Source organism: Syngnathus floridae, chromosome 15, assembly GCF_059516105.1.
Source record: "Syngnathus floridae isolate MCC-2025c chromosome 15, RoL_Sflo_1.0, whole genome shotgun sequence".
NCBI classification, from domain to species: domain Eukaryota; kingdom Metazoa; phylum Chordata; class Actinopteri; order Syngnathiformes; family Syngnathidae; genus Syngnathus; species Syngnathus floridae.
In genome coordinates, this window is record NC_142427.1 from 9,581,241 (window position 1) to 9,603,616 (window position 22,376).

Sequence of the window (22,376 nt, forward strand, 5' to 3'; positions counted from 1 at the left end):
AGATACACAGATGGTATGGTGGTTTAAAGTCTTACCTTTAGTTCCGGCGATCTGGGTTCGAATCTTGACCATCGCTTTCTTTAATTTGTAAATGCTAGACAGAGCTGGACTCGAACCCTGGTCGACCGCGTACCGGGCCAAGTGTTATACCATTCGGCCACATTGCCATGAAAATTTCGAAAAATATTTATGTATTTAACGTGAACAGGTCGACTGATCTACAAATACAGAAAATTGCTGCATCGTTCTAAGATCCGGTGATGGTCTTGTGGTTAAAGCTTTTGCCTTGAGTTCAGGAGAACCGAGTTCGAATCTCACACATGGCTTTGTGTAAGTATATACACATATAAATAAATATATTACAGAGCAGGACTCTTTGCCTCGTATTCTGTCGAGTCTTGCACATTATTCCGTATCATACCCAAATGTTACACGGAGCGGGACTCGAACCCGCCTCTCCCGTGCCCCAGACCCATATTATTCCATTCGTCCACTGTGGCACAGAAATTTCGATTTTCTTTTAGGTGGTCATTCAAAGCACCTAAAGGTATACGAGTGAATTGTATTTCCATGCAGCCCTTCAATGAAGAAATAAACAAATGCAATCGGGGAAAGTGCTTGGTATCAAGTGCTCAACTGAGACCGCTCATGTCCCTCCTGGACTTTGAAACTACTATTGGTGGCTAGATCTGAGGAGAAGGGCGTGACTTATTTGCAAACGATTACAGAGAAACCTGGTAGTATAGAGTGAAATAGAACGGAGTGGCAATTCTTGGGGGGGGGGGGGCATTTCATCTGAGTTGAGCTCCAAGCACCGTGTGTCTGCTAGCAGACAAGCAGAGACAATAATCCTTTAAGAGGATCACCTTTGGAAGAAGGTGAACATGGGGATGCGTGGAGCACGAGGTTCTTCCTGTCAGAAACATGATCTTCAAGCACCCTGACGCTACTTTATGAAGGAACCTAACATTATGGTGAGTTTTTCAACTAACCTTTAATGTACAAATTGAACTGCAGTCTAAATTGATGACATTTATGTTGCCCTTTCAAGCTAAATACAACTAAACTGTATTTGGGCAGTTTCTTTCAAATGCCACTAGAGGGAGCTTGTGTACCAACAGGTTGAGATTTACTGTGTATTGATCATTCCAGTGAGTTTATGATGGCGATGGCACTGCTGGAGGTTCTGTGCAGCCTGGCGGGCTGGTTGGGTCTCTATGCGTTACTGTGCCGGGTCTCGCCTCAGCGCGGGCCCGAGTGGAACTGCCGACTTGTCACACTGACACATGGCGTCGTCATAGTGATGCTGACGGCGTACGTGGTCTTTGTGGATGGACCTTGGCCCCTCACACATGCTGGTTTGACATTTTTACTCACATTTGCCATTATTTGCATTGTTGCTAGGCAGGACTGAAGTTACAATGTGTCATTGCCAGGTAGCGAAAACACGACTCTTCAGACGTCCGCGCTGTGCGTCTGTCTGGGCTACTTCCTGTTCGACATGGCCTGGTGCGTACGCTTCGGCGGCGAGGGCACCGTCATGATGGGTCACCACGCCGCCAGCATCGTCGGGATCCTGCTGGCGCTTCTGACGGGGGAGTCGGCGTGCGAGACGTGCGCTGTGGTCTTCGGCAGCGAGCTCACCAACCCTCTGCTGCAGGCCCGCTGGTTCCTGCGCCGGCTGGGCCGCTACGACAGTCTGCTGGGCGACGCCGTCGACCTGCTCTTCATCTTCCTTTTTGCCACCGTGCGGGTGGGCGTGGGCGCTGCCCTGTTCTACTGCGAGCTGACCTCACCCAGGACTAGTTTGGCGATGAAGCTGGGCGGCGTGGTGATGTACGGGCTGGCGTGGGTGTTCATGGTGGATATCGGCAAGTTCGGATACAAGAAAAGTCGGATGCGCTACAAACAGTGGCAGGAGAAGCGCAAAGATTCTCACAAGAGTAACAATTAAAAGACGTCTGGATTCTTTCTCATGGGGGGACACTTGAAAATGTGCAAAATAGCACACGAAGAATTATTTTTGTCTCATCACACCATGAAATACAAATAAGGATTTTAATTTTCAATAACTTAGAAGAAAAAAAACATTATTTAGCAAGTAGACCAGGAGTAGTGTTGAACAGTCACAGTGGACACTCAATAAAAGCATTCAAAATCCCTGACGTAGAAAAAGACCCCAGAATGCTTTGCTGTCCAATAAAAAAAACATGTAGGGTACCTTTAGTTCTTTTCTCCAAATTTAAAAAACCAAAAGTCGTTTTTGCATTCTTCAGGGAAAGCTTAACTTAATCTTCACCCACCTCTTTAGTCCTTCTTGGCATGCTTGTCCCTACGCTTGCGGATCGCCTCCACAAGCATATGGAGCAGCGCCACCAAAGCGGGCACGCCCACGGGCACAAAAAGCGGGATGTAGATGGCGAACTTCTGGTCGTCTGGGAAGTAGAGCAGGTGGAGCAGGGATGGATCGAAGAAGGCCCGCTCCGACGCCAGGATGGCCTCCTTGCTGTACTGCAGGGCGAAAGCCAGGTTGCCCGACTCCAGCTCGGCGCTCGCCAGGCGCAGCGACGCCACAGCGTTCGCCACCTGTAGCAAAGAGTGACTTTAATGTGTCCAAACTATTTTCTCCTCTCTCCCAAAACATAGCATGCGCACCTGCTCGGCAATGTTGTCGTTGATGACGATGTTCTCGATCTGGTCCAGCAGTTGCGCCAGCGATGTGATGGTGGTGGTTGCCGTGGCGATGTTTTCCACGGTGCGACTCCACATGAGACGGTCCAGTTCCCAGTCTAACAGGCCCGAGCTGTCGGGTGGCGCCAACAGGAATCCGGCGGGAGGTGACAAGGGATGCACGCCCAGCAGCAGCCTGGGGGCGGGGCTTGTGATGTCACTCACGTCAAGTCATTCTTTAAAGACGTGTGAGGTTACCGTAGTTGTGCGAGGAAGACGCCCATCACTTTGGTCATGTTGATGTTGATGTCGAAAGCTTGCATATCCGGTCCATAGAAGCCGAATACATTATATATCTAGGAAGACATTTGAATCTTAATGTCAATATTCTATATTTGGGTTAGCAGTTAACGGCGATGTAGATCATCTCTCACCATGATTCCGCCCCATTGCGGCGAATGAAAGGCGTTGGAGGGAAACTGTCGCTTCTGCTCATCGAGGATGTAGAGCGGCATATGTTGGGCGTCAGGCACGTACAGCAGAAAGTTGAGCAGCGGGTTGGACGAGGCTGCGTTGGAGCCTGAGCGTAAAATGTCAAAAAAGTTCATTCACGTCAAGGCGATCCAAAGGAAACATCGAGTTACCCAGTCGAGCTTCGACGGGATTGATAACGTGCGGGAGGCTGTCGGAGCTCAACGTGTAGGCGCGGTGGTTGTCGTCGAATTTGGCGTTGACGCCCAGAAAGGAGTAGGACACCATCTGCCGACACAACATGCGTTTTAGAAAATTATTTCATTCATATTTGATCATTCAATTATATTCTGACCATCTGGTCGATTCCAAACCTGAGAGTCAACGCTAAAATTGGCCAAGGGGCTGAGTTTGGAGAGCATGGGTTGGACGTAGGTGTAGACAGCGCCCTCTATGTCCCAATGCACGCGGTGCCACTTGGGGTCCGGATTCAGCAGGCTGAAGGTGATCTCGTAACCTATAAGGAGTTTCAAAATGGTGATCGAGGAATTCCGTATTTTTTAGAAGGTGTAGCTCGCGCTCCTAACCCGGACTGGACTTGAAGGCTCTCATGCTGTCAGCTTTGGTTTGTGGACGTCCCGGGCTGAGTCTCACTCTGTCGCTGAGGGCGGCCGTGATGTCGTCGTGACTGAACGAAATCGTCCGCAGCACCTCCTTGACCCGAGTCTCCGTATAGGCAAGCACTTGATCCAGTGTCCTGCCCCCTGTCGTCTCGGCGCCGCCGCGAAGTAGGGCCGTCCGTCGCTGGCCCACGTAAACCCTCACATCCTGTAGTAGAAAGACTTTCCTGAAAATTCCTTTTTTTTTTCTTATTATGATGCAATACACAACCATTTTATAAAGAAAAAATTTTGGGGAGAAAAAGACTTTAAAGTTTGAACCTGAGGCAGCAACAAAGACGATAGCGGGATTATGTAAATCACCAAAGAGCCGCACGGACTTTCGCTGAGTGCGTGCAAGGACTGATCGATGGCTGCAAAAAAAAAAGAAGCCTTGATTCAAAGGACAAACCACAAAGCAAATTGTGAGACTGACCATCAACAGTGGGCTGGTTCAGGGCGTCCTCCTCCATGATGGTCGCAGTACGAAAACGCATCTCATATCTATAAGTCAAAGAAGTCTCTCCTGCAAAGTATTTTTAAATACATTAATGCAAAACGCCATAGAAGAAAGGTCAGGAGATGAAGGTGCGCCTTGGTCACTTACTGTCAATTTCATGGTCCTCATCTAGTGTGCGCGTCAGGGGAAGCTTCTTCTGCTGTTCTGGTGTCAGCGTCCCGCGTACGAACACCACCTCCACGTCGGTGCTCAGTTGCAGCTAAACCGTGTCCAAAGCAAAACGTTTTAAAATGTCAAAATGAGGCAGAGGGAAGAGAAAGACAACAAAAGCTGACCTGCAGCTCAGCCAGCTCTTGAATCTGAGCCATGGGCAACCAGGAGCGGTACGTGGTGGTGGTCCGCAACCATATAGGGATTCCCACCAGGATGACCACGGCCACGATAGAGAGGGTGGCGAGTTTGCTGCGCTTTTTCTCTAAAAAAATGAATTAAAATATCCCCAGGAAGTTATTAATTGTGGCATTAAAAAGAAAGGTAGCTTTGAGGTTGGTTTCTCTCGATGCTAGCCAGATGTCTTCAAAGCGCGACGGGCAAATAGTGTTTAAATCATCTACAGAGCATAATCCAAAATATGATTATTTATTATTAATCTACAATCAAATGGCACTGTTAGTTGAAAATGGAAATTAATATTGACAGGTGAAAGAAGCAGCGCTCTGCAAGTACTCACCCACTTCCGCGGTAGCCATTTCTGCAAATGAATGGGTGCGCAAACGTCACACGTCACGTGTTCAAATATGTGACGTCACGGTGTGCAATATTCTCGCGACACTACGCAACACTTTACGGCTCAAATTTTTATTTTTCTATTTTAAAATACCCAATATAGCATATATTTAACAAGAAGGTAGCGTTATTTTTATTATATTTTAGAAGAAATTATTCCACCCATTTCACAAAATAAAGATGCACACTTAGCCAAATAATTTGCCTTTACTGTGTGAAGTTGCAACATAAAATATATATAATAAAGACTACCCAGAAAAATACAAGCAGACATGCTATTTAGTTTAATATAGTTTATTTGTCTTAACTATTTGACACAGCGAGTGCTTCAAGAACAATATTAACAACACAAACAATCACAGTTGATCCAATACAGCAGTGAGTGAGTCCCCACAAACCAAGCATCATTTTAATGAACTTCTTTGCAATCCTGGGGAGAGGGGAATGACACACAATATTGACAGCTACACACAACCGTATACATTAAAACTGTGCAATTTAAAGCTAACGTGGACACACACACACGCGCGCACACACACACAAAGTTGACTGATTAATGGAGTCTCTTGCATCTTTTCAGACCAACATTGTCTCCTCGATGTCACCATGGTGATTGCTTGGTCCCACACACATGCTAGGAGACAAAAAGCCTATTTCTTTGTGTTGGTCCCGCCTCCAAAATACTTTCATTGATCATAAAAATACAGCAGCTCTCTTTTCAGTGTGCTCCATCTCTGCTTTTCAACACCTAATGTTTTAATCAACGTAATGAAGTTCAGTAGACAGCGCAGGCCAGTGATGCATGGATAGAGAAGTGTGTGGGGAGGAAGGACCGCAGGTTTTAATAGCAGAGCAGATATGAGACTAACTAGGTCACATGTTTGCTTATTAGTAGGCGTGATTGGCCACATAGAGGGACTGCCCAGCTGCGCCACCGCTGCCGGAGGACTCGTACTTGCCCAGGGCGGCCAAGCTATTAGCCTGAAAAATGAGAAACGAAATGCATTAATAAAAAAAAAAAAAAAAAATCGACAACCAGCCTTTTGGCCTTTTTCCTTCGTCTACCTCAGCGCGCTTGATGAACTCCTCGGTCGCGGCCTTCTCGTTGCTCATGTCCCCTCGCCAGGCCTGTAGGGCTGAGGCCTGCAGGGCGCGGCCGTAGGAGAAGGTGAGTGCCCAGGGCTTGGCCAAGGGGCAGGTGTTGATGGCGTTCAGGTTGACACTGGCCTCTTCCTCCGACTGGCCGCCCGACAGGAAGGTGACACCTAAAAAGGGCAACGACAAGTGAGCGGCGAGGCCTCCGCGACATCGGTCGGGTCTCACCTGTGACGGCGGGAGGCACGGTGCGGCGCAGAGCGGTGACGGTCGCCATGGCGATCTCCTCGTTGCTGTACTTGGTGGTGCAGGCGTGTCCGGCGGTGACCATGTTGGGCTTGAGCAGGGTGCCCTCCAGGTAGATGTGGTGGTCCGACAGAGCCTTGTACACAGCGGCCAGGACCTCGAGGTGGACGGACGGGCGTGTTAAAGCACTTTTGTTACTTTCTGATCATAAAAGACGACTTGAGCTTGATTACCTTCTCGGTGACGTACTGGCAGCGCTTCAGATCATGGTCTCCATCAGGGAGGATCTCTGGCTCCACAATGGGAACGATGCCATTCTGCAATTAGAAGCGTACAAAGTTACCAAAAAAGTGTCCAAAACGCCACCACACCTTTATCTAAACACAAGGGAATGCACAAAAAAAAGCACCAACCTGCTGACAAATGCTAGCGTAGCGTGCTAGCACGTTGGCGTTCTCAAATATAGCCAGCTCGGAGGGTGTGGTATCGCTGATCTTCAGCACGCAGCGCCACTTGGCAAAGTCAGCGCCGTCCTTCTTGTACTGGGCGCAGCGCTCTGACAACCCGTCCAGACCTGCGACGCAGAGAAGCATCCGCTAGTCAATCACCTGAAGATGGTCGATGACGATTTATCTGCGTTATGCACCGCCCGCCCTGACCTTGAGTGGTAGTCTCTCCATTGGTTCCGGCGAGGGGAACAACACCTTTGTCCACCTGTGAAAAAAAAGCCACTTTAGATCAGGGATGGGAAAACCCTTGTGTGCAACTTTTTTTTAATTGACAGAAAAAAAATAAAACTGAAGTTTTGCAGGTTAAATAACTTTTGTGGTGGATGTACCGAACTGCCTGCTCTTGAAACCTGACCCCGTGTTGACACAACACTGTGAGAGCATGCGTGTGTGATTCCTTTCAAGAGCAGACCCACGGGAAGACAAAATGGACACGGCCGGCAGCCATTTGGAGGGCGCACCTTGATGCCGACGACAATGCCGCGGTCCTTGATGAGCTTGGAGAAGGGCGTGCCGTCGTCGGTGTTCTGGTAGAGCGTCTCGTGAAAGAAGATGACGCCACCGATGCAGTTGTCGATACGCCCGTCGGCCGTGAACAGCAGCTGACGGTAGCGCCGGCGGTTCTCCTCCGTGTTGTCCACGCCGATGGGGGTGAAGCGCTTCGCCATGCTGCCTAAAACAATTTGAAGTTCCATCTTATGACATTCCAGCGCTTTTATGGCTTTTTTTCTTCTTCGCCACGTGCAACCGAGGCATACCTGTGGACTCGTCGGCAGCGAGGATGCCCTTGCCGGGGGCCACGATCCTCAGGGCGATGTCCTGCAGCTCCTTCTTCTGAGCAGGAGTCAGCGCAGGGAACTGGTGAGTCATGGTGGCTGAAAACAAACAGACAACATTATCTTGATGTCACCCATCCAACATGGCAACTTCTAGCATCCGAAGAAAGCTGCATTTTTACTTCTAAGGCCGACTGTTCCTCAAAAGACAACTTTGACACGGCGTCTGGTTCGTGACTGAAGGGAACCCGGCAAGCAGTCAGGACGTGCCGACGAGCACGCTTTTATCCTCCCCCCTCCCCCTGCTGTGCTCCGCCATAAATAATTGATTACGCAAGCTCTCTGCTGCACAAGCAGACAGAGGCGGAGCTACTATTACGTAACGGGATGCTGCTGGGCTCGCCGGGCTCTCCTCAGCAACCCTTGTTTTTTTCCCAGCCTCGTTCATTCAATCTTTCTTTCATGCCGTTTAATCGTTACCTTTCATTGTGATGCCCACTGCAGAAGGTCATTTAGAACAAAGAGGAAATCAATACAACCATGTTGACATACAAAAGAGATTCGATGACTCCACGTCTAGCTAACGACAACATTTTGGACTAGTTTGCAGTCTTCCACATGGAGTTCCACACAGAAGGGGGCATTCATGCAAAGACAATGGATCGGGCAGCACAAAAAGAAGTATGTGTGTGCTGACGGGGTGACAAAGTGAGTCGGGCCTGGAGGCCGGCCAACAGGCCCCGCTCTTCCTGCGTGCTAATCCTCGGCTTAGGGAGCGCCGTGAGGTAACAAACAACACACGATGCAGGTGAATGTGACGAGGTCGTTTGTTTACGCTCGCTAAAAAGTGGACAAAAGGCGGCGGCGTCAGCTAACAGGAAACACACGCTCAGCGATAGCAGCTATCTTTTGTCAAGCACGGAATAGTGTATGAGCTCCAAAAATGTTGCGAAAACATTTTGCAAATCCAACTGAGACAAATCACATTATAAACACCTACACCAATTATGCTATGAGACTTACTGCATGTTTAAATCTGCCAATATTGGATGGTTAATATAAAGTATACAAAATGGCTGCTTGAAAACAAAATGGCCTGATTGATTCATGTCCACTTTCTATTATACGTTCTTGAGACTTTTTTGCATCTCCTGTTATATTGATTTGTGCACCCAATTTTGCATCAACCAATTTGAGGGGGGATTTCTTTTCCAGACTCCTTTAAATTCCAAGAATGTGTGACTTGTCAGACAAAAGACCTTCACTGTCACGTAAACAAGCAACCCCGAGGCTGATACAGGTCGAGTGCAGCAGGGGCGTCTGCAGTCACAAATGGAAAAATGGGAGGGGGGCGGGGGGGTTGCAGCCTGTTGCGCAGCGCCTTTAGTCGCCATTTCTGCACTGCGCCATTCATTGACTTCATTCACGCAGTCAACAATGCATACATTTCGAAAACCTCCTGAAAAATGATCAACAATCTCACGAGTAGTGTATATCTTTTGGCCCCGCCCCCTCCCCCACCAAGGATGTCTACGTGCTCAGGAGCAGCTACTCATTCGCGTGCACGCCACCCTTTCTCACGGGCATCACACGTGCACGCGCACCAGCGTTCACATCGCTGGACGAGCCCGAGCTGTTAATTTACGACGACGCAACAGGCCACCTTGACATCCTTGAAGGTCATCCCATTCTCGCCCACGACAAACTATTGAGAAGCAAATTAAATGATAATGACACGCAGAGATGACATTTTTCTGAGAGCTGACAGATGAGAATTCACGGTTAGCTCACGGTTAAAAGCTAAGCTAGGCACGATGAAGCCTCAGCATCACGACAGGGAGGAAACAAAATGGCGCTTGGCAGCTGTGGTCAGATAGACATGTATCCTTTACCTTCTCTTGTGGGGGGAAGTGCGAAGTGACGAGAAGAGGTCCAAGGAGAAGGATGCCGAGCTTCCGCGGAGACCGACTGTGCTGCAGAGCAACGTGACGCTATACAAAACCTCGGGGAACCGGGGAGGGGCGGGGCGGAGTGGGCACTGCGTCATACTTGCGGGAGGCAGGGCGGTCAGCAGTGCGCATGCGCAGAAGAGCATCATCCGTCAATGGGATGTGTGAGGAAGTTGACTTTTTCAGGAAGCAGTAGAAACTCGACCGTTTAACGATCGGACGTATTGAATTGGTAAACCTGCACATTTTGTGTAGTTTTTTTGAATATAAAATAGAATGCTGTGTTTTTATTCACACTCAACACGTATACTCTCATTGGTTCTGCATTGCGTCACAGGGAGAGCTGTTTCTAATGCTTTGGGTTATTGCAAAATAAGATCGGCATGACACAGCACTAAAACCAGAAGTATTTTTTTAGCACTTTCATTAATAGTAGCTGCCTTCTGTACTAGTAGCTCATAATTTACAACTGTTCATTTGAATCAAGGAAACCGTACTATATTGTTTGTTGAAATTTGTTTCTTCCACCCTTGTTTTTTTTAAAACGTTGAAAATGAACTTAGGAAATCAGATTTGACAGAATGTTTGCACTAGATGTCATTGTGCAGGATTGTATGTAATCTCTCGGTCAACGTGTCATAACTGGCAGTTGGGTAACGACTGGTGAGTCAACCTGCATGTTGAAATTTGCTCCAATGAAGCATAGTGATAAACGCAGCACACAAAGACCTTTTCTTTAAAAAGATAAATTAAACGCTCCTATGAACTGTATAAAGAGGATTTTTTTTTGTAATTATATATATATATATGTATAAATAAGCATTCTCTCAACAAAACACAAAAGTCAGGATCAGTCGTGAGGCATTCGGGTATATCGGGAAATAAAATAGGTGATAAGAAAAAAAGCTTTGTACCTGTGAAAACATCAATCTGGAAAACGGCTTGCACAAGTGACTACACAAAAAATAAAATGGGGAGCATTGTCCTCCGCTTGTGTGACCTTTTGTTCCATAACACCAGTTGCGGCAATATCGACAGGCAAGTCCATGAACAAATCGCATTTCTTGTTGTGCAAACACAAAAGCTTTAGAAAGGTGCTCTCTTTTTGGTGTCAAACAAACTGTAAACATTTCAGGTGCCTGAGATTCTTTTGTGCATCCTGTGAGAGCAGACTTTGACCATTTAGGAATGCCAAGGCCCTGAAAAAGATTTGAGTTGAGCTCAAAATGGCTGCTTGAAATAGAAACGTCTTCCTGACTTCCTGTTGAGTTTCACACACGAGTCCTTGAGATATTTCCTCTACATCGGGTCGTCGGTCCAGTTTAGCACGCTTTGTTGTGAAAGGGTAACCTGATAGCGAGTGTAGTTTAAGGCCATGCAGTAAACAACAATGGAGGATCTGTTTCTTCCCAAGAGGCCAGGGATGGACCTGCCATTTTGTTAGCAAAGTCTGTTCCATCGTGATGCAAGCTGTCTCGATTGACGGAATCAAACAAACACCTCCTTACGCGGGCCAGCTTCCTGCACCTGCGCATCGGGCGTGTTTGGCGGCCCGAGTAACGAGTCGTACTCGAAGCCTTTGAGTGGCTGCAGTGAAAGCGTGAGGCCTCGGCGGGCTTTGGCTGCACGGTCGGGTCGCTCCCTCAGCTCCAGGATCACCTGGGAAGAAAAGGCTGGGTTGTAACAGTTGCTGTATCGTACTTTAGATTCAATTACCTCCACAGGGTGGCGCTGCAGCAGGTTTTGGTCAAAGCTGAGTCCACGGAAGAAGGTCTGGCGTTGGAAACGATCCAGGGTGCGAAGTCGGCGGGCGGGCATTTTGCACAGTAGCTGTACAGAGAGAGTGTGGAAATACCCCAAGAAGGAGAAATAGATGTTCTTTAACTGTGCTCACCTCTGTGATGAGCATGGCTAAAGGGGGGCTCAGGCTGAGGGGCATTTCATAGGGGAAAGACCGCACCCTCCTCAGCATGCCACAGTGGTCCGGCTCTGGAGGCAAGGGGAACTAAGGAGAAATTCAAGCACCATTCTGATTAATTCTATGAAAACTCGGGAGTTTCCATGACGACGTCACCTTGCCGGTAGCCAACGAGAATAGCATGATGCCCAGTGACCACCAATCGGCCGCATGGTTGTAGGGACCGCCGCTCAGGACCTCAGGGGCTGCGGTGCAAACAGAGCGTGCTCACAATGCCCTCATAGAATGATGTGGTGGGTTGTTCCTCACCCATGTACTGGATGGTGCCGCAGATGGTGAAAGCCCGACCTCCACGCTCCAGGCGGCGGGACAAACCAAAGTCGGCCAGACGGAGGTGTCCTGGAATGCACCATTAATTCTCATGAACCTCTGAAGCGGACTGTCATTCTTATTGATGACCAATAAGCAGATGTCAGGAAGGTTCTGGAAGTTTACAAATGGTACATTGCTGCCCTCTGCTGGACATTAGTTGACTTACCATTGTCTGTCAGCAAGATGTTCTCCATCTGGAAGGAATTGAGAGATATACATTTATCAATCAATAACTTTGAGGCAAAAATCAACGTTCATACCTTCACATCTCTATGGATGACACCAAAGTCGTGAAGAAACCCTACAGAGGGAAAAAAAGAGCAACTGTTAATAAACTTGCTCCACATTTAACATGGGAGCTGCCCTTTGCTTTAATTACATGACCGTCTTTATAATTAATCCAAACGTGAGCTCACCCAGCGCAGAGCCCAGCTCGGCGGCAAAAACCCGCACCGTGTCCTCGGCGAAGAGTCCGATCATCTGCCAGTAGGTGTAAAGGTCGCCGGTGCTGCAGTAGTCGCACACTAAAAGGCAGAAGACGTAATTAAACGTCCAAATCTTTCACACATTGGGTGAAATAGCAATGAGCCTCCGAAACGCCAGGTGGCGACAAAGCTCGTCTTAGCTATCACGAATAAATGGCTAGATTGTTATGATTGTGCTCACAAACGCCTTTGCATATAGGATGATTTTTTCCTTGTATTCATTTCTATTGTGCACAGTGCCAGTTAACATGAATATCAAAAGAATAATCACATTATAATAATCGTATTATCACTGGCATCTGCATACACTCAGTTCGTGCATAAGGGATGTGATTCCCAAGCACGACAGTGGGGAGGGGGGTAGAAGGGCAAGGGGGTTCGCTGAAGTCCAGAGGGCCAGTGGATGTGCTCTTGTTCACAGAGTGGGGGCGGGCAGTAACACAAAATAGGTCACACTTTCTAAGTCACTGGATAATTGAACAAGGGGGGGGGTCACGAGAAAAAGCAAAAGAAGATGGAGTCAAGACAGCACAATTTTGTGAGCCTCGGGATTGGGGAGAATTGTCGGTTCAGGGGTGAGGTGTGGATGTTGAAGGTGGGGGTTCTTTGAGGTGGGGGGGGTTCATTGCTCTGTGGCTGACTCACTAATGTAGAGGTGGCGCTGCGTCTGCCAACAGTCCTGCAGGTCGTGCACAAACGGGTGGCGAATCTGACGCTGAGGGGAAAATTCAAAGAGTTGTGCCGCCGTTCGGCTCCGATGGGAGTAGAGGCTACAACTAGCGGGGAAATTCAAACGTTTCTCCATGACGAGAACTCAAGAAGTACTCACCTGAACTATCACCTCTTCTTTTGATTGCTCCAGCACGCCTAATCTGAGGATCTCAGATTTGGGAATCACCTGCACAATGTCGTCACAACACTTTCAATACATAATTCGAATTATTTGGAATTATTTGAGTGATCATTGAGACCCACTTTGACGGCATACGTTCTCTGTTTGGCCTTGTCTTTCACCTTCAAGATGGGTCCGAAAGAACCTTTGGCGATGTAACCTAACACCTGACAACAACATATATTTGAAGACAAGCACATGCAAGGCATGAAAAAAAGCATCCACCTGAAAGTGTTCTTGTCCTGGCACAGTCCTGTGGGGGAACTCAGGTAGGAACATGTCGACGAAGCCCGGTAGGCTCCATTCGGATCTCAACTTGTCTGGGCCCACCCCTGCCAGCCTCAGGACGTGTTCGGGGATGTCAGGCGCCCTGCCTTGGAGCATGTGTCGTCGACCCAGGCGCAAAGCGGGTGGCGCCAGGCGGCACAAGGTTGCAGGCAGTGACAGGCCCATGCTGGACAGGAAGCCACGCCAGCCTGATGAGAGGGGCTCTTCCTCGCGGCTATCAGCCGGCTTCTGGTGGAGTTTGGGAAGTCAAGAAAGGATTCATCAAACATGATTCCTCCTTATATTCGAAACGGCTCAACGAGTGTATTGAATGACGTGTTAGTCACGTGACTGCCGCCTGCGGGCCAAACGGCAGATGTGCAGTGTGTGTGTAACGGAGCGTGGAGGATACCATTACTGAGCCTCCAGTAGTAGTAACATAAAATGTTGCCGTCTCATTGACCAAAGTACCGCAAAGTACATTCAAAAACTCGTATTTGCAGGAAGAATGATCACCATGGAAACGGGAGCCCCGCATCATCAGCGTCATACCGTCCCAAAATGTCGCCCCCCCTACCTCCCCCCCTCCGTTTACCTTCTTGCTGCCGTCGGCCCCCATCTGCGTGACAGCACACGCGAGCGCGCCTCATCGGTGCCGTCGAGCGTCTCCGGAACCTTCTCGTGCCAAAACAGTTTTGTAAACCTTGAGAGGAGAGGCGAACAAACGCCACTATAATCTACTCTAAAACGGAGCGAAGAATATGGCGACATTAAAAAAAAAGGTTAATCCTGGGTGGGCGTGACCATAAACGAAGCCGCCCACACGCTCGTCAGCCAATAGGAGCGCGGGAAGAAAGTAACTGCTTTAAGCACCGCCTACTGGTCTACCAGATTAGGGCATCGGATGTACAGGCAGTCAATTTCATTTACCGTCCAATTCGAATGACTAAAGCGATACATAATTCACAAGAAACGACAAATAATGCATGATGTGAAGCTCTAAAAATAGTTCATTACACACACTGTGTAATAAAGTCACAATATAGCCAGACTTGACAGCGCAAGTGCCTTTTAATTGTGAGGAAGAACATAATACAGTGCCACATGTCCACATTCTGTCATGTGTTGTTGTGAGGACTTTCTACAAAATAAACCAAACTGCAGACCTTTAAATAAAAAAAAAAAAGGGAGGGGATGATCAGTCGTCCTCATCGAAGTCCTTCTTGCCCTGTGGAGGTTTGGGCCCTCCTGCTGGTTTGGCCATGATGATCTGGAAAAAAAAAAAGAGAGCAAACAGAAGCACAAATTAATAATAATGTGACCAAGTGAAGGAGGTCTGAGGAAGCAAAAATCTTCTTGGTCTTCATTTGTTGTCTTACAATTCCAATCGACTGCATGCCCATGCAATCACATCATTGCGTTTGTTTTGAGTGAATTCATTCCGTAAACACACCCTTGTCGTGACGTCACTTTTTTCGATTGTTGTTTTTCTTAAACACATCCGTTAAAGTTAGTTGTGACAGGCAACTCTTCACACGTGAGAGCACACACGTTGCAGGACCTACTGACTTCTAGTGCGTTTCAAACTTATCGGGCTCCTCGTCCCAGTTGTCCTTGTCCCAGTGGCCACTCTGCTTGGGAGCCTTGGGTCCCCCTGCGGCCTTAGCCATGATGATCTGGGTCGTACACACACAGCTAAGCTAACCGGCTACGCAAAACCTCTGGACCGGACGCAGAAGTGACCAATGTTTGCATCTTCCGTGGGATACAATGCGCCTCGGAGGCCGTACCTGGTCCACTCGCAGTACTGTGATGGCGGCGTTAGTGGCCAGTTTGATGCCCCAGTATTTGACCAGGTACGGGTCCAGGATGCCAGCTTCGGCCACGTCCTTCACCGCAGGGCCGTCTCCCTGAAAAACGACACGTAGTCAGTCGTCGTCGTCCTGGAAAAGTGTATTGTCGTCCGAGTTCATTGGCCCACCTCAATATCAAAACCCGCGTTCTTGTTGCCTTCATGATGCGCCGAGTACATCTTGGAGATGAGCTCGTTGGCCTTCACGCCGGAGTTCTCCGCCAGAGCACGCGGTACGGCTTCGAAGGCATCTGCAAACTTTTTGATGGAGTACTGCTCCAAACCGGGGCAGGTCTTAACGGCAAGAAAGAAGACGACAAAGATGTCAGATGATGAAGAATGTTGAAGGAGGTCCAAAGGGAAGCGCGCACCTCTCCGTAGGAAGTGAGTCGATTGGCCAGCTCGATCTCGGTGGCTCCCGCACCGGGGACCAGACGGTTGTCCTGGAAACAGAAGGCGAGATCAATTGCGAAAGCAGTTCCAGGAACCGCTAAATTGTGAGGAGAAAAAAAAACTCACCCTAACGAGGACCTTGAAGGTATTAACTCCGTCGTCGATGGCCCGCTCGATGTCGTCCATCAGGTTGTCGGTGGAGCCTCGGATCACCACGGTGGACATGGCGCCATCTTCTTTCTCTGATCCATCAGAAAAAAAACTTTTCACTTGGAAGCTTAAATCACGCGAGAGAGACGCTGATAGCGAGAAATGACGCACCGTGTTTGAAGACCACCACCTGAGTGTCGCCCACCTCCGTCAGGTAAACGCTGTCGCAGTGACCGATCTCCTCAGGGGTGGGTGCAGTCTAGAGGGGCAATCAAGAGTGTTAAGATTATTTTTATTTTTAATTTTTAAATAGGAAGACTCACCAGCCTGGGCAGAGCTACGGCGCCCACGGTCTTGCATAACCTCCTCAGGTCCCACTTGGAGTTCAGCCTGAGTGAGAGAAATGTTTTCTCCAAATATTTTCCTCTATCTCGTGAGAATGTTCTTCAATTCTAATCTCCTTACCGGACCACCATCAGCTTGTACTTGTTGGCGTAGTGCAGCGCCATGTCGGCCACCTTGCCCCCCGTCACCACCACATTGGCGCCGGCCTCCTTGATAGCTTTCACCTGCACCTCCATCATGTCCTCCTCGCCCTTGCTGAAGTCCATCAGCTCCTTGGCGTTGTTTATCAGCACCGTGCCCTGCACCCAACAATGTCGTTACTTCTCCATGATTTACGTTTCTTCTTATGGGACTAAATCAAGAACTATCATTTTATGACTGGCTCACCTTGGTCTCGGTCACCATGCAGTCGAAGGGACAGGAGAAGACGGCGATCTTGGCGTCTTTCACCGACGTGACGTCTCCCTCCGCCTCCTTTTTGAACACCATACCGTGCAGCACGGAGGACGCCGTCACGCCGCAACCCTACCGAGAAGAGGGTTAAAAAGTCAACAAGGCCTAAAAGTAAGACTATCCACAAATTTGAGGACACTCACCAGGATCTTACACACACGGACGCTGTCCACATTGAAACTGCCGGACTCTGGGAAGATGGACACTGAAATAAAATGGAAGAAAAGGCCATTAAAAGAGGAGATAAAGTGATGTGACATCCACAAGGGGGCGCTGGTACTCACCGCAAGCTTGTGCAATGAGGTTGGCCAGGTAGTCTTCGTTGCCGTACTGTTTGCTGGTGATGGCCGTGCGGATCATCGCCGAGGCTTCCTTCAGGTCGTGGAGGTTCTTGGCTGTTGAGCACACGCACTCGGGCAGGAGCTCCAGCGCCTTCCGGCACGCCTTCTCGTAGCCTTCGATCACCTGTGGCCAAGCCGTTTCCAGATTATTTTAATGGCCACATTTTGTTTTGTTGAAGGTATCTGAGAAGTGTTTGCATATTGCGTCCCCAACATACCTCCGACACGGAAAGGCCCATCCGTAGGAGCTCCTCAGCAAGCTCCAGCAGCGCGCCGGCAAACACCAGGACGAAGTTGGTGCCATCGCCCACCTCCTGTTCTTGCATGTGGGACGCCATCACGACCATTTTGGCCGCTGGATGCTGCACCTAACGGGTTTTAAAGAACCAGGTCAGACTCAATCAATCGATGATGTCACAGCGACGCCTACCTCCAGCTCTCTGAGGATGGTGGCAGCATCATTGGTGACAAACAGCTTCTCCAAGTGGTTGATGACCATTTTGTTCATGCCTGGAGGAAAAAAGGGGGCACGGCATTCATTTAATATCCTTTTTTTTGTGGTAAAATTAAGTGTAGGGGATGGGCACGTACCATTGGGCCCGTAGGCCGAGCGTGTGGTCTGTGAAAGTTCTTTACAGGCTCGGATGTTGCGAAAAACGGCTTCTTCAAGACCGGAATAGTGCTGCAATGGATGATGTCATATTTACTAATAGTGATTGATGTGTATTAAGTTTTTTTCCATTGACGCCATAGTATTGTACTAAATTAACCTGTATTCTTTCGGCTTATAAAAATTGAGAAATATTGTTTAAAAAAAAACACATACTTGACAGTTTTTTACTTTAACAAACATATAGGGGGAAATGAAAATTCCTTAATGCTTATTGCCATTAGCATTAGCACAACTCATGACAGCTTCATTCTTAGCAGTCATATCAAAACTGATCCTCAATGAAGATCTGCACGTTCACATTATACATATAGGACAAGTAAAGCACGTTGATGATGTCCAGATGGTACCATCATCCCGACCACGCTCCAGAACTTTCTCCGGGTCTGACCATGCAACATTACGCGCTAACAAGGCGGCTATGGCTAACTAGCTAGCACGTTGCTTGACGAGTCTTAATGGCGGGGGAGTTCCAACGTAAAATTAAAAATACACATAGGCTCACCTTGGCGCCGTCTTTTAACATTTGGGCAAAGCCCGGAGCTTTAGGGACATGGAGAGCCATTGTTTTTTTGCGGCGTCACAACGTGTAGGGAAAGCCGCAGCGTGGACAGCACAAAGCCGGAGAGATAGAGGAAAGGGCGGGGCTTCCTGTGGCGAGGCGTCGGCCTTTCCACAGTAAGCGAGAAGGGACAAACTTAACCAAAATCGCTTTTAAATAATGCTTTTTTATTTCTACGTAAGGATTAATCAGGGGAAAAAGCATTATTATTCACTCTGAACAGATTGCACAAAGGTAAAATAAAATTTTAATATGGTGCAAATCTATTAAATGCATTCATTAGAAAAAAACACACACAAGTATATACTATAAAATGGCAGTTTAATTCACATTTGGTAAGTTTTCCCCCTTTCTGTCATTAGAAAGGTTGTCCTTGGATGCTCTAAATGGCATATTTTCCCATTCTAAACAGTAAGTCATGCAAATCACATTACAGAACAAGTAGATAACACAAATCACCCACAGGTCACATTTTACTTTTCTCACATCTGCCTTGAGGATATACATGCATAGAAAAAAAAACCTCTAGAAATTGTAAAAAAAAAAAGGCACATTCATATGGATAATACTATAAAACCAAGTGAGAAAAATATTAATATCATTATTGCATACATATTAGTAGTGTTAGTTCTACGGATACAATTTTGGTTTCATTCATTTAAAAAAATACAGTAAAGAATGACTAATTAACAAAAGTGTTTCAAGAACATTGTAACTAATACATTTGGTTGTAGCAGCTAGAGGAAGGACAATCCCAAAAACAAATCCACTTTCGTTAGCTATAAAGTTGACCCATAGTGACCCCTAATTAGCTTCGAGAAAAACAGGCAAGTAACACATCTGGTTTCTATAACATGGTATATATGAAAGGTTCTTCACGATGACATTAATGAAGGCCTCATTTGCGGACGGCTCGGATCCATCCGCCTAAACGCTGCGACGCCTGTGAGGCTTGGTGGCTCAAGTTGGAGCAGCTGAGTTTCCCGCTGGGGTCCAACCTCCTCCTCATCACTATGGTCGCTGTTGTCGTCATGTCTGTCAAAGAACCGCACTTGTCTATTGTGTTGAACCTAAAGGACCAACACATCCAAATATAATATTCCAATGAGTTTTTGTCGTCGTTAGTGTACTGTCGAGACGCACGAGCAATGTTAAGATGCTAAAGTGTGGGAAAGAAAGACAACAGTGGAACCTCGAAGTCAATTTGGAATAACGCTACTGTAATCAAAGGTCCATGAAGTCCGCCTTAAGTCCACCATTTTGTTTTGGGGTTTAAAGTGGCCATTTTAGGCTCCTTTAAAAGATTATGTAAATTAGGCAATGATTTATCTTCAATAAATCAGTAACAGTAGAGGTTCCACTGTAAAGAAATGTAAATAAAAGAAAAGTTGTTCTCATTCCAGGCACATGCATCTCCAGCACATGCTTAAATTTCCTTTTTTAGTTCTTGCCATTTGTTTGGATGCATTTACCTTCTCCCTTTATTCTGCTATTTGAGAATAGCCAAAGCGCCTGTTGTAGGAGGGAGGGGGGGAGGCAACAACAACACTCCATGTTTAAGTGTGCCAACTGCTGTAACTTTGAATGTCACAGCAGGAAGAGCATAACCGGAAAAAGACATTCTTGGAATTTTATCTGGTTAGAATGCGCGCGCGCACACAAACAGACGGGTCCCCTCCCATCTGCCCCTTCATTCCCCTCAGTTTGAAATGGAGGCGCGAAGAATGTGCTGGGGTGGGAGGGAGACGCCGGCTGGGATTGATTGTACGAGAAAATCTCAACGGCTCTCCGGAATGCACACAAATGTTTCATTCACAAACACACACTTACTTGTCGTCTCTTCCGATGAGCTCATCGAAGGCCTTTGATAGACGTTTAAGCCTGCGGAGTCCACTTGAGACCGAGTCCAGATCCTGGTCAAACTTCCTGTGGTGGGAAAGACGTTTAAAAGCGATTTATATACGGGAGAAACATGGACGTGACTCACGGTTTCTGGTTCTGCATGTTGGGAGAAGCAAAGGGGCTTCGCAGCGCCGCCATGCGAACCAGCTGCCTTCTTCCGCCTCCGTGCTTCACCCCGAGGACGCCGTTGTCCTGCTTTCCTCTGGAGCTCGGTGTGCGTCCGGTCCTGGCCGCGGACCTGCCGCTGCGTCTCGGGGTTTGGATGGACGGCGAGGCAGAGTCGGCCCCCTCGTTGATACGCCCCGGTGTCGTCACCAAGCACTGGTCCCGGGAGAACTCCCTGTTCCTTTGCAACTTCTGAATAAAAGGCGGTCAAGAAAATAAAGATGGGAACGCAAAATTTTCAGTCCTGAGTGAAGGTACCTGAACCACGCCCCCGATGGAGTTCCGAGCGCGGCGTGTCAGCTTTCGGACGGCGTCGGTTTTGGGCTGCTCCTTGGTGGGCTCGCCACCGGTATCCTTCTGGAGGGAATTGGTCTGAACGGCGCGCAGCGGGAGGCGCTTGCGAAGGGAAATGCGAAGCGAGTTGAGGGAGGATGAGGAGGATAGCTTGTGGAAGCCTTCAGGAGCCTCGGGGGAGCTCTCGGCACCCGAATCGTCCGGGGTCGTTTGGGCCCGCCAGACCCCAACTATGGCTTTTGCCACACCATCCATTACGGAAGAAAACACCCGCACAACACTGCAAGAGGACGATTCGGTGTTAACTTTAAAATAAAACACATTATTTCAATCAAATCTTAATTTACATAGCACTTTTCATACTAAAAGAAAAAAGACAAACACAATTTAAAATCAAAGACAAACACAATATAATTATTCTAATATCCCTGGAACCGTCTTGAAAAGGTAAAGGTAATTTTTTTTTTTAGATTTTACGCACATACCTTATTTAATCTTTCACGCAACAAAAACCGGACAAGGGATTGCGGGACACAAGGGATTTTCAAACTGGCCAGCGCCCCTGAACGCAACGTTAGCTTCAAGATAAAGATAAAAGTTTTCTTTCCCCACACCATCACTAAGGAAAAAAACGTCATTCAAATAATTTTTCTTAAGTGACGCATGTTTTCCTTACCTTAAAAGAAGCACTTTGTTGAAGACTCGATGAGTCTTCTGTTGTTTGAATTTGGCGGCGAAGCAGAAGCTCCAAGCAGGCTGGGATACGCCCCGTCTGTGACGTCACACACATAGCCCGCCCTCCAGTCGTACTTCCGGTAATTTCGGGTTAAATATTTACACAATTTTTATATAAAAGAATTACGTGATCAAATTTAATCTTTATGAGTTTGATTTTCATCATCAACAACATCAAATTAATTAAATCAACGCCTTCCAAACTTTTTTTTTAAGACGTGTGTTTCATGAATACACCTGCAGATGTCGCTAAAGTCTTTGTGATAGTTCTTTTGGGTGGGAAAAGGTGGTTCAACTTTAGTTATTTGCCCGTCTCATGAGCCTTAAAACAATTTCTGCTAAATTACAATGTGATTAAATTCATCACTGTGCAGTAGCAATAAACGCACAAGGCTCTATTAAGTTCTCTTTGTTATGTAATAACCATTGATATTTACCAAGCCATAATACCACTTTGCTTTGTCTGTTTCTTTTAATTGGTTTTGGGTTATTCCTATCACAAAAACGTGTGAACTCTTTTATTATCTATTTTGACAAGTCAAGTTTTTTATGTGAACACGTACATCACCATATTTTATTTTATGAGCTAAGTGACATTGTGAGCTTGGCCTTGGACATTGACACATCGTTTTTTGTTGCATTTAAAGTAAATGTATAACACCATTTTAATGAGCCAGTGTCATTCAGTAGGGAGTTAAAGTTCAGGCTTTGAAATTTAACAGTGAAAGAACACATTATAAATCCACTTAATGTCTTGGACGCAAAGATAAGAATGTGCAATGAAAAATAATCTTCCTCCCAATTTGGTAAAATAATAGATTCCCCACATAAATTAACCAAAATAAACATGTTTGTTAAGCGTAAGCATTTCAGTAACAAGTCAAAAGTACTGCGTTAGCTTTATGTTTTCTCGTTGGCAGTCTCGTTGAGTTATAATTTCGAATAAAAAGGCATCCTCG

At 47.3% G+C, this 22,376-nt stretch overlaps 6 protein-coding genes across 11 annotated transcripts; 1 reads left to right on the forward strand and 5 right to left on the reverse strand.

Moving 5' to 3' along the window:
- Positions 1-815: 815 nt before the first annotated feature.
- On the forward strand, positions 816-2,209 carry tlcd5b (TLC domain containing 5b). The gene is made up of 3 exons (XM_088399395.1): positions 816-974; positions 1,153-1,358; positions 1,437-2,209. Exons 2-3 carry the CDS (start codon positions 1,160-1,162, stop codon positions 1,952-1,954), a joined length of 717 nt encoding a protein of 238 aa, XP_088255521.1. The 5' UTR covers positions 816-974; positions 1,153-1,159; the 3' UTR covers positions 1,955-2,209.
- Positions 976-5,086, reverse strand: pigs (phosphatidylinositol glycan anchor biosynthesis, class S). 3 transcript variants are annotated; one of them, XM_088399394.1, is made up of 13 exons: positions 4,991-5,086; positions 4,596-4,735; positions 4,408-4,519; positions 4,237-4,326; positions 4,083-4,174; positions 3,729-3,969; positions 3,516-3,658; positions 3,315-3,429; positions 3,105-3,250; positions 2,929-3,026; positions 2,656-2,866; positions 2,304-2,586; positions 976-1,902 (listed from the first exon to the last, which is right to left on the reverse strand). In XM_088399394.1, exons 1-12 carry the CDS (start codon positions 5,007-5,009, stop codon positions 2,308-2,310), a joined length of 1,686 nt encoding a protein of 561 aa, XP_088255520.1. In that variant the 5' UTR covers positions 5,010-5,086; the 3' UTR covers positions 976-1,902; positions 2,304-2,307. The 3 variants fall into 3 exon arrangements, with proteins under 3 accessions (XP_088255520.1, XP_088255519.1, XP_088255518.1); XM_088399393.1 differs by lacking the exon at positions 976-1,902 and adding an exon at positions 2,045-2,192; XM_088399392.1 differs by lacking the exon at positions 976-1,902 and having other exon boundaries at positions 2,045-2,586.
- Positions 5,087-5,324: 238 nt separating this feature from the next.
- Positions 5,325-9,722, reverse strand: aldocb (aldolase, fructose-bisphosphate C, b). Its single transcript, XM_088398338.1, has 9 exons — positions 9,565-9,722; positions 7,655-7,771; positions 7,358-7,569; positions 7,047-7,101; positions 6,801-6,961; positions 6,621-6,704; positions 6,370-6,544; positions 6,112-6,311; positions 5,325-6,027 (listed from the first exon to the last, which is right to left on the reverse strand). The coding sequence occupies exons 2-9, from the start codon at positions 7,764-7,766 to the stop codon at positions 5,935-5,937; spliced, it is 1,092 nt and encodes a 363-aa protein (XP_088254464.1). The 5' UTR covers positions 7,767-7,771; positions 9,565-9,722; the 3' UTR covers positions 5,325-5,934.
- A 166-nt stretch (positions 9,723-9,888) lies between these two features.
- rskrb (ribosomal protein S6 kinase related b) lies at positions 9,889-14,351 on the reverse strand. The gene is made up of 13 exons (XM_088398337.1): positions 14,151-14,351; positions 13,514-13,804; positions 13,372-13,455; positions 13,226-13,294; positions 13,042-13,111; positions 12,328-12,435; positions 12,172-12,212; positions 12,078-12,105; positions 11,849-11,938; positions 11,696-11,784; positions 11,516-11,626; positions 11,338-11,451; positions 9,889-11,280 (listed from the first exon to the last, which is right to left on the reverse strand). Exons 1-13 carry the CDS (start codon positions 14,172-14,174, stop codon positions 11,110-11,112), a joined length of 1,290 nt encoding a protein of 429 aa, XP_088254463.1. The 5' UTR covers positions 14,175-14,351; the 3' UTR covers positions 9,889-11,109.
- A 256-nt stretch (positions 14,352-14,607) lies between these two features.
- Positions 14,608-18,430, reverse strand: cct8 (chaperonin containing TCP1, subunit 8 (theta)). Of its 2 annotated transcripts, XM_088398335.1 has the most exons (16): positions 18,265-18,430; positions 17,681-17,771; positions 17,520-17,599; positions 17,308-17,457; positions 17,033-17,213; positions 16,892-16,953; positions 16,683-16,820; positions 16,416-16,594; positions 16,274-16,340; positions 16,122-16,209; positions 15,927-16,042; positions 15,779-15,850; positions 15,537-15,701; positions 15,346-15,465; positions 15,125-15,231; positions 14,608-14,825 (listed from the first exon to the last, which is right to left on the reverse strand). In XM_088398335.1, exons 1-15 carry the CDS (start codon positions 18,322-18,324, stop codon positions 15,127-15,129), a joined length of 1,674 nt encoding a protein of 557 aa, XP_088254461.1. In that variant the 5' UTR covers positions 18,325-18,430; the 3' UTR covers positions 14,608-14,825; positions 15,125-15,126. The 2 variants fall into 2 exon arrangements, with proteins under 2 accessions (XP_088254461.1, XP_088254462.1); XM_088398336.1 differs by lacking the exon at positions 15,125-15,231.
- A 195-nt stretch (positions 18,431-18,625) lies between these two features.
- Positions 18,626-21,447, reverse strand: pimreg (PICALM interacting mitotic regulator). Of its 3 annotated transcripts, none has more exons than XM_088399581.1 (5): positions 21,359-21,447; positions 20,647-20,962; positions 20,309-20,580; positions 20,152-20,247; positions 18,626-19,391 (listed from the first exon to the last, which is right to left on the reverse strand). In XM_088399581.1, exons 2-5 carry the CDS (start codon positions 20,935-20,937, stop codon positions 19,220-19,222), a joined length of 831 nt encoding a protein of 276 aa, XP_088255707.1. In that variant the 5' UTR covers positions 20,938-20,962; positions 21,359-21,447; the 3' UTR covers positions 18,626-19,219. The 3 variants fall into 3 exon arrangements, with proteins under 3 accessions (XP_088255707.1, XP_088255708.1, XP_088255705.1); XM_088399582.1 differs by lacking the exon at positions 21,359-21,447 and adding an exon at positions 21,168-21,310 and having other exon boundaries at positions 18,626-19,356; XM_088399579.1 differs by lacking the exon at positions 21,359-21,447 and adding an exon at positions 21,168-21,310.
- Positions 21,448-22,376: the final 929 nt, after the last annotated feature.